The following is a 12018-nucleotide window of genomic DNA, read 5'->3' as shown; positions in this document are numbered from 1 at the left end:
CGAATTTGGGAAGACCCCTGTCTTTGATCTGATATGACTTTCACTTTGTCTCAGCAACACTTGTTGCTTTGAAGTCGTTTAGTAACTGGTTTAAAATCCGATTTCTTTAAAGGAAAGACGGACCAAAATGGTAATTGGCAAAGAAGAGCAGAACAAGAAAGACATCAACAGTCACAAGCGTCGGGCCGGAAGAACCTATATCATCAAATTGACTCCGATGCGACGCCGGACGTGGTGATCAGGCCATTCCACTCCGCAAATCCCAGGACCCATCTCCGAGATCCCTCCAGCCACAGCATCTGTCGGCACAAAATGGATACCCCTTCGGCTATTGCGATTCTCGGATGAAGGGGCGTCCACAACAACCATCGAGCGGAAGGGAAGGGGATCCACCGTGAGGCTCAACAGACATGTCGTTTCCCGGCCCGCGGTTAACTCTCTTAAATTCCTCTCGAGATCCCAGTCGTCGTGACCGTTTGACCTTACAATACCCTTGCTACGGGAATAGCGTTCCCATGCATCTTGTTCCCATGCATCTCTTTAGCTTGCATGCTAGCGAAAGGCCCTCCCGGCGGACACTTCCCGAACCATGCCCATATCTATTGACACTAACCAGGGTCGATGACGCGAATTTTGGTTTTTGTTCGGGATGATTCCTTGACGGGGTCTGGACTTTGGTGTTGCGATGATGGAGATACTCGCCATTTCTTCTCGCCACTTATTCCCGGGTTTTCTCCCTCACGAAGACACCTCCAAAACTTCTGGAGACCAAATATTCTTCTCATTTTTATTTCGGTTTCCGAGCAGAGACACCAGGCTGAACGTGTCCGCTAGCTACCGTTTGCTGATCGGCCGGATGATCGGCGCCTTACACAGCTCGCGGTCGCAGTCGCAGTCGCGAAACCGTTGACGACGTCGCAGCCACAACCGCAACCTCGCAACGACGAAGCCAGCGAAACAGTTTCAAGTAGGGCACCGCTCAGGTCTTATCGCACACCCGGTAATAGAAAGGTGAGGAAAAAAACTGTTGATTCCATGATGGAATAGGCTCCACATCGTATGTTGGCCGTAGGAACAACAAGGAAAAGCGGGTTCTGACATTGCGAAGACTCTCCGAACCAGTCCCGAGCCAACTTCAAGGTGAGGTGAGAAGACGTTGGAGGCGATTGGCGAAACCGCGAATGTGACTAACCCAACCTGTACGTACCCCCTTCGAACCTCACAAATCTCGCGACTAACTTGTACCTAGACCATTTTTCTCTCCTTTCCTCTCAACTTTTCACAACGCCGTCCTCTTCGAGATTTTGCTAGTCTTCCTGGACTCGAGTGAGCCTTGGACACGAGACCGAGCAACGACTGCAGTCTTATTGATGGCGGTTCCAAGGAAGCGAGACGCACATGGCATCGCACTTTGGAGGTGCGCCGGCGGCGGCAGCCAGCCCGGTGCTAGCTACTTAGGCAAGCGCCCAGTCGAGATTGTTCTTCGTACACCTCAGCCGGGGCGTCGAGCTTTTGCAAGTGTGCAAGCCGTCCACTCAGCTCAGCTTCACATGCAGGTAGGTCATGGGTATTACATCCAGGGGTCCCACAAGACCGTCTTTGACCTGGGCTCGGCCGGTCATGGTCTCGGAGGTCATTCATCGTGGGTATATAATCTCACTGGGGCCACCCTTTCCCGAGAAGTCTTCCTCCCCTTGTCTCGGTTTTCCTGTCTCCATCTCCAGTTCTGTTTCCTCGCCTTCGTTCCAGAGTCTCTACGCTTTCTTGTCAAGGGGGTCACCGTTTGACCTTTACCAAGTCCAGTCGATCTCTACTCATACCCTCATACACACGCATACACATAGACCCTCTGGACTTGGTTCACTGGTCCCTTGATCCCTTCCTTCTACTTCATCTCTCAAGCTCCAACAAACACCAACATCACAATGCCTTCCGAACAAAAGCCTCTCAGCTGGTGGAAGCGCCACTGCACCCCGCCGCCAGCCATCAACCGAACTCCCCAATGTCCATGTTCCGCCTGCTGGAACGGTAACGGCGAGCACTGGAAGACGACCGTCCCACAGACCACGGCGCCAAATTACACGTCCATCCCGAGCCAAGCAGCAGCAAAAGAGACACGGACGATGGCTCTGCGACGAGAGTCAGAATCAGACCTGACACCGCTCCGCCGCGAAGAGACTTCGTCGACGACAAACCTCAGCGTCTACTCCCAAGATAGCAACGCCAGTTCAGACCGCGCCTCTGTCACCGACGTTCACCGCCTAGCTCTGGGAAAGGAAATCGTCTAAGAGGGTAGAGAAGGGAGAGGGAAGGGGGTGATGAGGGATGGAGGGGAAAGCGAATGACAAGAACGCGAGGAAAGCTGACTACATCTGGGCTACATTTACCCCGGGAAGTGGCATCTTGGCGTTGGGGGAGTCTGGACCATTCTTTCCGACAATTCCTCTTTACTTGCCCTGTGTCGCTCGAGCAAGGCCGGCCGTCCTTTCATTCAGGCAGGTTGGATCACAGCCCCTCAATCCTGCCCCCGGACGCCAAGACGCTTACTATCGTCAAGAGCGTCGTTGTTCTTGCAAGCTGCACAAGCGACGGTCCAGAGCACCAGATTTAGGGTTTGAGATGCCAGATAAGGGGTCCTTGGGTCGCAGTCGTTGGACGAACTGGGAGCGACGCCGGCGGGCGTCCACCCCCTAGCTTTGTGTTAGCGGGGGTGGTGGACTGGTCCCGTTGGGCTGGTGAGATCTCAATCCTGGGGAAGTGATAGGATGGGGTAAACAGAAACATGCTCTTGGGTCTTGGCCCTGTGGTGTGGTGCCGTGCCGCTGGTGGTTGGCGTGCTAGCTATCTCGCTTTTGGCTTGAGGTGGGCTTGGAGAGTTGGGGTAATGGCAGGCCTGACCAGGTATGGTATGCCGGGGGGTTTTTTTGGCTCCCGCATGTCAGCCAGTCAGGCGGGACGGAGAATCAGCCAAATGAGGTTCGCTTGGTTGGTCCGGTCGTCTCTCGGGAAGCCGTGACTTGGATGTTGTGTCAAGGCGATAGATACCACGAGATAGAGAAGGGTGTTTTGGTGTTGGTACATTGCGGAGGGCGTTACTTTCTACACGAACACTGGAGGATGCTTTGGGGTTCATTTTGCTAGTTCAATAAACATTACACCAAAGACTTCGGTACCCAGGTTTCCAGTATGATTTATCTCATCTTTCAGATAGCTTCCAGGTTTCTATCATTTCTCTGCTCCTCCTACTGTCTCGAAGAATCATTTCGAAGCTTTGGCGGAGCATCTACGGCCCCATCACGGCCCCGTCATTTTTGATCGGTCGGGAACCTGACCCCACCATTGCACCGGGAGCCGAATCAGGTGTTTTTTTGGAGCAACAAGCTTTGAAAACAGCACGCAATAGCTTTAAAGAGTGACAACAGCAGCACCTTAAGGCGATCTCCAACAAAGATAGTCAACAAAACAAAAGTATAGAACGCTTCTGAGCGGCAAACACAGGACTGGCAGTGCAAACAGCAAAAGACAAGGACCGACCGCGATTCGAACGCGGGGCCTAGAGATAAACTGCGCTTAACTGCAATCTCTCGCTCTACCACTGAGCTATCGATCCAAGTGGTTATTGAATGTGAGCATATCCACCAGAGCAGTGTTTAAGACGGGTGAGAGGACACGGTGGCTGCAAATGACAAACACAATGGGTCTCTGTGGGGCTGAAAGGCATGCAGCTTGGGGCGGTACAGTCACTGTGGAGGCCGTTGCTATTCTACGTCACTCAGAGCTCACCCCAACGGTCTGAGCTGGTGGCATGTAACTGAGTTGAGCTCCAGAGCTCAACTTTGAATCACACAAACTACCAGCCTGTCAAACCAGACTCGGTCGAGTCAATCCCACACATCTCGAAGAATGGCACCACATGTAGATCCAGCCATCCTCGAAGCCCTCCAGCTTGATCCTGAACAGACCAAAATCGCGTCTCATGGCGGCTCCGGATTCGCATCATCTTTCAAACTCACCTCTGTCATCGATGGTCAGCCCACCAACTTCTTCGTCAAGACGGGCTCTGGGAAAGACGCCGAAGTCATGTTTAGAGGTCGGTGAAACCTGGCTGGAGTGCAGAGTAATCTGGTGAAGGAACAGATCTGCACTTGACTTGGCATCCAAAGCTGTCTTAGAAGCAGGAGCATTGACACTTCCCGCAGGCGAACATGAATCGCTAAACGCAATCCACAACGCCGTGCCGAATTTCTGCCCAAAGTCGCACGCCCACGGGCGATACCAATCATCCCCGGGCACATACTTCCTCGTCACAGATTTCTTGGATCTGGGATCCTCGGCCCCTGGCGGATCGGGCATGTCGCTGGCCGCGAAGCTTGCCAAGATGCACACGACCCCGGCGCCCGTCCCGGAGGGATTCGACAGGCCTATGTACGGCTTTCCTGTGAGCACATGCTGCGGCTCGACGCCACAGGAGAACGCGTGGAAGGAGACGTGGGCCGAGTTCTATGCCGAGAACCGGCTGCGCGGCGTTTTGCGCGCAGGGATCAGGAGGAACGGCGCAGACGGAGAGTTGTCGGAGGTCGTGGAGACCGTTGCGAGCCGGGTTGTTCCGCGGTTGATCGGCGAGGACCGCATCAAGGGGATCAAGCCGGTGGTGATCCACGGGGATCTATGGAGCGGAAACCACGGCCGTGGCCAGATTGCGGGTAAGGGCGGCGCGGAGGAGGTTGTCTACGATTCGTCGGCCGTGTATGGGCATGCCGAGTACGAACTGGGCATCATGAAGATGTTTGGCGGCTTTGGGAGTAGTTTCTGGAACGAATATAATGAACTGGTGCCGAAGGCGGAGCCAGTTGAAGAGTGGGATGATCGAGTTGCACTTTACGAGTTGTAAGTCCACTCCCTCACGCCGCTTCGAGCTTTCGCCCACTTGCTTGAAAGGGGGTTGCCATGGTGATTTGCCCCGCTAACTTGTAGGTGTCGCAGATATCACCACCTCAACCACTATGCGTTATTTGGTGGAGGATACCGCGGAGGCGCCATGGGGATCATGAAGAAGCTGATTTCAAAGTATGGCTGAATCAATTGAAGTTTATCAGTATTACCATGACGTTGGGAAGATTGGTTTGTGCTTGAGGAATTCCACATTAAAGCCGGCCCGCGCCGGTGGGAACCATGAACTTTGTATTAGCGGCCAACCGAAATGACTGACAGCTCTTAGTTTCAGGGACGGCAGCACTGGATGGACACAGTCGTCTCCGTTGAATAGAAATTGTCAGGAGCCTCACATCGTATCTCATTACCCGTACAATTCACCATGACTGGTCCGCTATTCGACGGAGATACCTCACATGTCGTGGTCACGTCGTCTGATGTTTTCGAGGGGATTTTGGAGAGATACCAGGATTCACATGCCAGGGGTTGCCCTGAGACCGAGCCTCCAATCACTGGGTGACTGGCCACTCGTTGGGAACTTGGGGGAGGGAAACAGCACGGACCAACCATTCATCCGGCGCAACTGCACACTTTCCCACAGTGGAGGGCAGTAAAGCCAGGTGGGAAAGGCAAGATTAACGGCCCATGACAGGGGAATTTGATCACAAGGGTCGATGTGGTCACTTCCTCTCCCAGCTGCCAACTCCCATTAGTACGCACTGCACTCTACTTTCGCCCCTGTTGCTACATTGCACCCGAACAACGTTTGGCTTGCTCTCCCGTTCCTTTTCTTCCTCTTCTTCCTTACCTATTTCTGGAAAACGACAATGACCGAATAAACCCTACGAGACTTGCCCCTCCACATTATTTGCTTCACTCGTCGCTGCAACCATGAACGGCCACTTTGCTGCTGTCGGCGAAGAGCCGGATGCCCAGAACTACGAGCATGGCATCCAGGTCATTGACGATCAGAAGGACTTCAAGTACGATACAATCTCCCCCGCCTCAACGAACCGACGATGAATAATGGCTAACTGACTTCTGTACAGCTCCCATGTCGCAACATATTTGCAAAAAGTGCGCGTCGCCGAGGCGGGGTTCAACTACCACCTCATCTCCGTCTTCGGCTCCCAATCCACTGGCAAGTCGACGCTGCTGAACAACCTCTTTGGTACCGACTTCTCCGTCATGTCCGAGACGATGCGCCAGCAGACTACCAAGGGAATATGGATGTCCAAGAACAAGAAGGAATCCGGCATGGCCGAGAACATCATCGTTATGGATGTTGAGGGGACTGATGGACGCGAGCGTGGCGAAGACCAGGATTTCGAGAGAAAGAGCGCTCTGTTCGCACTGGCAACTAGCGAAGTCTTGATTGTCAACCTCTGGGAGACACAGGTCGGCCTGTACAATGGTGCCAACATGGGCCTACTCAAAACCGTCTTTGAGGTCAACCTACAGCTCTTCCTCAAAGACAAGCAGTAAGTCGCCCTGTGCGTGGGCAACCCCGCCGCTCGCTAACAGCCTACATAGGTCGAGCTTGAGATCACTCCTCTTCTTCGTAATCCGAGACCACCTTGGCACGACGCCCCTTGCGAACCTGCGCAACACCCTGGTCCAGGACCTGACTAAGATCTGGTCCTCCATCTCCAAGCCGCAGGGCCTCGAAAATTCGCGCATCGAGGACTACTTCGACTTCGCCTTTGCCGCCCTCCCCCACAAGATCCTGCAGGCTGATAAGTTCACTACCGAGATCCAGAACCTGGGGAGGAGGTTCACTGCGGGGCACCGCACGAGTGGGGCCAGCACTCAGGAGTTCGATGGCGGTGTGTTCCTCCCCGAGTACCACCGACGCATTCCCGCCGACGGCTTTTCGCTCTACGCTGAGGGCATCTGGGATCAGATTGTCAACAACAAGGACCTGGACTTGCCGACACAGCAAGAGCTGCTTGCGCAATTCCGTTGCGATGAGATCTCGAGGGAGGTCCTGATTGGTTTCGATACTGCCGTTGTACCGCTCGAGGAGAAGCAGTCCGAATCTGCCAGAGCCGGTAAGCCCGCGGTACTGGCCGATCTGGGTGTGACGGGACGCGAATCTCGTGAGAAGTGTCTCAAGGCATTCGAGATTCAGGCCAGCAGGTATCACAAGGGTGTTTACTCGCGCAAGCGCCAAGACTTGGAAGCTAAGATCGACGGCCGCCTCAAGACGCTTTACAACGCACAGTTGTCCGCCGCTCACAAGGCCGCCATTGCTTCCTTCAGTGAGCACGTTTCGGGTGCTGTCAAGGCTGGCCAAAAGTCCGGCGCGGCCTACGAATTTGCTGAGATCGTTACCGAGGAGAAGAAGAAGACGCTCGAGTTCTTCAAGACCGAAGCTGAGAGCCTCGCCATCCCTGGCGTCGCTTGGTCCAACTTCAAGTCACAGTATGTGTTGTTTGAGAAGGAGTTGGACGACGTGAGCGGTAAGCTGCGCAAGGAAGAGATGCGCCGGTTGGCCACGAGGGTGGAGCGATGGGTCAAGTCCCGCTTGGGCGATGCGATTGGCCTCGAATTCAACAAACTCGGCTCCGGTAGAGCTGGATCCGGCGCCCCCGAGACTGGCGAGAAGCCTGCGGAGAAGGATCTTTGGGATCGTATCTGGACCGTGTTTGTCGATATCGTCAAGGACGCACAGGGCAGGTTCACCGACCGTGCCAAGAGCTTCGAAGCTACCCAGGATGAGGTCGAAGTTGGTCTCTGGCGCCTCAGGCGCAAGAGTTGGGTCGCCCTGCGCGAGAAGATTGAGGAAGAGGTCATGGAGGGCAACATTCTGTTGAAGCTGAGAGAAAACTTTGAGGACAAGTTCAGATACGACGAGGCCGGCGTACCGAGAATCTGGAGACCTACTGACGACATCGAGGGCATCTACACCAAGGCAAGAGAGTCGACGCTGACGCTCATCCCATTGTTGTCAAAGTTCAAGCTTTCGGAAAGCTACGGACCTCCTGAGTTGCCTGCCTGGATTGGAAATCAACCCCGTGGAGTTGAGCCCAGCGACGAGGAAGACTTGACACCGATTGGCGGTGTCGATGAGGAGGATGGCAAGAGCCTCGAGGAGGAAATGACTGTTCTCAGCGAGAGCAAGCGTCAAGACCTCGTCATCCGGTTCAAGAAGACCGCGGACGGTGTCTACGTCGAGGCCAAGCGTAGTGCCATTGGCGGTGTCGCACAGGTACCCCTGTATTTCTATGCTCTGCTGGTGGCTCTTGGATGGAACGAGATCGTTGCTGGTGAGTTGTGTCTCTATATTATGATGTGTGTTGAACCGAATACTAACTTACGACAGTCCTGCGCAACCCGTTCCTCTTCGTCTTCCTCATCATGCTCGCCGGAGGTACCTACGTCGCGTATACGCTCAACATGCTCGGGCCCATGTACCAGATGGCCAACGCGGCCGCCAACCAGGGTGTCGAAATTGGCAAGGCGAAGCTGCGCGAGTTCATTGAGAACTCGGACACGGCGCGGCAGGCGCTCGCCATGCCCGCACGCGATAGCGATTCCATCAGCATGGACACGCTCGACAGCCGGGGCAAGAAGAAGAGCGCTGAGGATGATATTGATGACATTTAGACTTTCGTCTCCCTCGTGCGCGCGCGCGTGTTTGTGTGTTTAGGTTAAGGTAGTTAGTTGTGAACAGCTGAAAATGAGGCTGCGTTCCAGACGCCCGATAGAGCGAGGGAAGAAGGGGTTTTATGAATAGGGAGGCAAAGGATATAATGTCTATAAGATACGTTTTTCAGTTATGATGAAGTGCCATGTGACACCCGTGTAAGCCCATGAATTTGCTCGCACGATATCGTCAGCCTTGATTCTCATATGAAAGGATTTGACGCAAGGTGATGAAACGAAGTAACCTGCGCATCCAAGGCTTCTGGTTTCACATGTTTGCCATACATCACCAAGTCCATTCACAAAGTACACTGTTGCAATGGCAAGTTTATCACAGAAAACGGGATCCAATACTCAAGAAACGCGACTTCGTGGATATTGATTGATGCAATTATAAACCTCCCTTCAAAAACACAAAAAAACAGCCGCTACTCCTCATGATAGTCCTCCAACTCGCTCATCCCGGACCACGGCGCAAGCTCTCCCCTCGGTTTAAGAAAATCCTGTTCTTGGACCCAAAAGGGAAACCCTCATCCAACAGCTCGAAACCGAATCCAAACGGGCTACCTCTTGAGCCACTTTTCAGAGGGAGAAAGAGAAGACGGGATATCTCGCAAAACACACTGCCGACAGCCAAACAACTAAAAGAAACCTAACAGACGAGCCGATGTAGATCCGCCGTCTCTATCATCCACAAATCGACTTTCAGCCTATAGTCGTATCCTGGGAGAAGTTGGCCCCCGCATTGCTCATCTCGCAACCCTGAGCAAAGAAGATGCGAGCTGGGTTTTCGTAGTCGTTGTGGATACTGTAATAGTTCCCTGCACGACAGTCAGTAAATCATTCCTACTCGAGACGCAGACAGGAACGGCTTACCTCTTGGCACAAACCACATGCCACCGGCGCTTATTCTAAACTGGGACTCGTGTACCGTAACCAAGACCTTGCCTTGGAAGACGAAAAACACCATCTGCATCTTACGCGAGTTTTTCGGCCGCTTTTCTGCGCCGGGCGGGAGGTCGACGACGCCCGAGCCGAAGAACGGCAAGCTGAGTGTCTTTGCGAAGCGAAACGTCGCGTCCCGAATGTCCCTCGTCTGGATGGCGCCCGCGGCGACGGCGATCCGCTCCTCGTCGATCTCGACCTGCTCGTTGATAGCGGGCGGGTTGAACTCGTGCTCCGGCTGCCAGACCACAATTTCGCCGTCGACGCTGCCCGGGTCCTGCTCCCATGGTTCCGCCGGCTCCTCGTCCTCGGATTCGACCTGCTGTCGCCGTCTGCCTGCCTTGGCAGTAGGCCTGCGGCCTCTTGGCCTGCCCTTCCTCGCAGCCTCCCGCTCCTCTTCCTCGACGCGGACGACCTCCTTGACGCTCGGCAGGAGAAATTTGTTGCCCTTCTTTCCATCTTCGAAAGCCTCGTCCTCGTCGTAGGTGACGTGCTCGTTCTTCCAGAACGCCAAAGGCTTGTAGGACTGGCGACCGGATCTCGTGTGGGTGATGGAATGGGGGTCCTGCTTCTGCTTTTGCGATACCAGACCGCGCGCTTTAGGCATGGGCGGCCCCTTTTGCACCACGCCCAGAATCGAGTCCTCGCCCGCTGCGGCTTGCGGCTTGCGTCCTGGCCTGCCTTTGGGTCCTGGTTTGGCTTTTGAGGCGGCCTTAGCCGTCTGCTTCGATGATTCCCCCTCTTCCTCCTGGGGCGCAGCTTTCGGCCGCCCCCTTGCTCCGCCCGTTGCCTTCTTTGGTTCTTTCCGCTGTCGTTTGGATGCGCGATCGTCTTCCTCTTCTTGCTCCGCCTTGTCTCCGTCGGAATTACGCGAGCGTCGTCGTTTGGGCGCGCTGACCTCTTCCGCCTCAGGCTCAGGTTCGTCTGACTGGGTCTTCTCCTTGCCCTTGCCCTTGGCTGGCCTGCCTCTCCTCTTGACAGGCGCTTCTTCTGGTTCGGACTCACGGTTTGACTGTTCCTCTGCCTCTTCCTGGATAGCTGGCTTCGCCTTTGGCGGACGGCCTTTGCGCTTGGTAGGCTGCTTCGGAGCCTCCGCTTCTGAAATTTCCTCTGTTTCCGATGCTGCTGGCTCAGATTCGGGTTCTGGCACTTGACCGTCGTCCATGCTGACCATTTGCATCGACTCCTCCTCCCCGTTTTCGACATGGCCATTTTGCGCCTGTAGCACAGCCTCCTCTTCTTCTTCGTCTTCGGAAGAGACTGCGCGTCCACTCTTGAATCCGTTGGGACGTTTACCGTTCAACCCGGGTCCGTTTTTCTCCAGGGCGCCGTAGTCAAGTTTGCGTGAAACTGGAGCTCCACGAGTTGGCTGAGGTTCTATCGGCGACGATGATCTCCGCTGGGGTGACAGCCGTGTCGGTGACGAGGAAGGGCCGAAGCTCGGGTGGCGCATCGCAGGTGATCCGAGGTTTGTCTTGCGCGGGGAGGTCCCTCGGGGAACGAGCCGAGGGTGGTTCTTCATAATGGTGGAAGGCCCGGGACCGGATTCTAATACGGAGCTTCGTCAGAAAGCCAGCGATGTTGCATGATCTCAGTAGGGCTTACCCGACTCCAGCTCCATGTCCTGTTCTCCATCGTCGCTGGCGGATCCATTGTCCTTCTCCGGTGAGGAGAAAAGGCCGTCGATGGGTTGCATGCCATGTTCGTCGCGTACGCCCGTGTCGGGCAATTCAATGCCAGTCTTGCTGTTGGGATGTCAGTCTAACAAGTCCATATACAAATTCGAGCTTGCGATCCACGCCAGCCCGAGAGAAGGAGTGCGCGACGCACCGTCCTTTCACACCAAGCTCATGGAAATCGCCTGTGGAGGTCTCGCGACGACGGACGTTGCTCTGTCGCGGCGGTGCCATTGCGAATGTGTAGTTGTGAAATGGTCCGGTTCGAGAAATTTGATTAAAATTCGAGATGGAGCATCCCGATCTGGGTCTTCAGCACGAGTGACTCGGGTGAGAATGAAGGGACGTTGTGGACCAGATCGTGGCCGTGTTTATCTTGGGGTGAGGTGTTGTTGGGGAGGTTGACCGCGCGCAACTTTTTGGTTGGCAAGTAAATTGACGACGCGCGCTGGACACACCTGTGTCGATGGACTTTCAGTGGCCGGGGCCTGCTGCAAATCGGGGTTGACAGGGGCAGGTACTTGTGGACTTGGCGCCCCTGCTCAACGCGTCCCCATTAATCTAGACGCGTCGAGGGGCTAGCCAACAAGATTTCCCGGTCCTAAGTTCAAGTCACTTTGAGTGAACAACTGACCTTGGTCTTCACAGTCTCAACTATTTTGGTATTCAGCTCGGAGTTTGGAAAAGACGTGTTGCACTTAATTCTCAAAAATATACCCATACGACAACATACCGTTCATACGACACTGCTCTTTTACCTTAGAAGCGATACCTAGGGCGAATCCAGATTGCTCTCAACTCATCTCCAGTTCACCAG

The 12018-nt window shown here is 54.6% G+C and overlaps 6 protein-coding genes and 1 non-coding gene across 7 annotated transcripts; 4 read left to right on the top strand and 3 right to left on the bottom strand.

The window, feature by feature from the left end:
• Positions 1-127: 127 nt before the first annotated feature.
• On the top strand, positions 128-2288 carry CLUP02_01294 (uncharacterized protein; the record flags this gene model as incomplete). Its single annotated transcript, XM_049280336.1, has 9 exons — positions 128-170; positions 243-394; positions 557-617; positions 695-823; positions 890-1011; positions 1073-1140; positions 1250-1642; positions 1725-1797; positions 1845-2288. 9 exons carry the CDS (start codon positions 128-130, stop codon positions 2286-2288), a joined length of 1485 nt encoding a protein of 494 aa, XP_049136293.1.
• Positions 2289-3525: 1237 nt separating this feature from the next.
• On the bottom strand, positions 3526-3610 carry CLUP02_tRNA010. Its single transcript has one exon. It is a non-coding gene; the product is annotated as a tRNA-Cys (tRNA).
• A 293-nt stretch (positions 3611-3903) lies between these two features.
• CLUP02_01293 (fructosamine kinase) lies at positions 3904-5077 on the top strand (the record flags this gene model as incomplete). Its single annotated transcript, XM_049280335.1, has 3 exons — positions 3904-4090; positions 4200-4887; positions 4984-5077. The coding sequence occupies 3 exons, from the start codon at positions 3904-3906 to the stop codon at positions 5075-5077; spliced, it is 969 nt and encodes a 322-aa protein (XP_049136292.1).
• Positions 5078-5314: 237 nt separating this feature from the next.
• CLUP02_01292 (uncharacterized protein) lies at positions 5315-5546 on the top strand (the record flags this gene model as incomplete). Its single annotated transcript, XM_049280334.1, has 2 exons — positions 5315-5448; positions 5534-5546. The coding sequence occupies 2 exons, from the start codon at positions 5315-5317 to the stop codon at positions 5544-5546; spliced, it is 147 nt and encodes a 48-aa protein (XP_049136291.1).
• Positions 5547-5823: 277 nt separating this feature from the next.
• On the top strand, positions 5824-8541 carry CLUP02_01291 (sey1; the record flags this gene model as incomplete). The annotated part of the gene is made up of 4 exons (XM_049280333.1): positions 5824-5915; positions 5982-6413; positions 6466-8201; positions 8258-8541. The coding sequence occupies 4 exons, from the start codon at positions 5824-5826 to the stop codon at positions 8539-8541; spliced, it is 2544 nt and encodes an 847-aa protein (XP_049136290.1).
• Positions 8542-9285: 744 nt separating this feature from the next.
• Positions 9286-11435, bottom strand: CLUP02_01290 (cupin; the record flags this gene model as incomplete). The annotated part of the gene is made up of 4 exons (XM_049280332.1): positions 9286-9401; positions 9457-11073; positions 11131-11270; positions 11356-11435. The coding sequence occupies 4 exons, from the start codon at positions 11433-11435 to the stop codon at positions 9286-9288; spliced, it is 1953 nt and encodes a 650-aa protein (XP_049136289.1).
• A 43-nt stretch (positions 11436-11478) lies between these two features.
• On the bottom strand, positions 11479-11922 carry CLUP02_01289 (uncharacterized protein; the record flags this gene model as incomplete). The annotated part of the gene is made up of 2 exons (XM_049280331.1): positions 11479-11739; positions 11836-11922. 2 exons carry the CDS (start codon positions 11920-11922, stop codon positions 11479-11481), a joined length of 348 nt encoding a protein of 115 aa, XP_049136288.1.
• Positions 11923-12018: the final 96 nt, after the last annotated feature.

This window comes from Colletotrichum lupini, chromosome 1 (assembly GCF_023278565.1).
Source record: "Colletotrichum lupini chromosome 1, complete sequence".
Taxonomy (NCBI): domain Eukaryota; kingdom Fungi; phylum Ascomycota; class Sordariomycetes; order Glomerellales; family Glomerellaceae; genus Colletotrichum; species Colletotrichum lupini.
The sequence above is the reverse complement of the archived record's forward strand: the minus strand, read 5'-3'. Positions and strand labels throughout refer to the sequence as shown.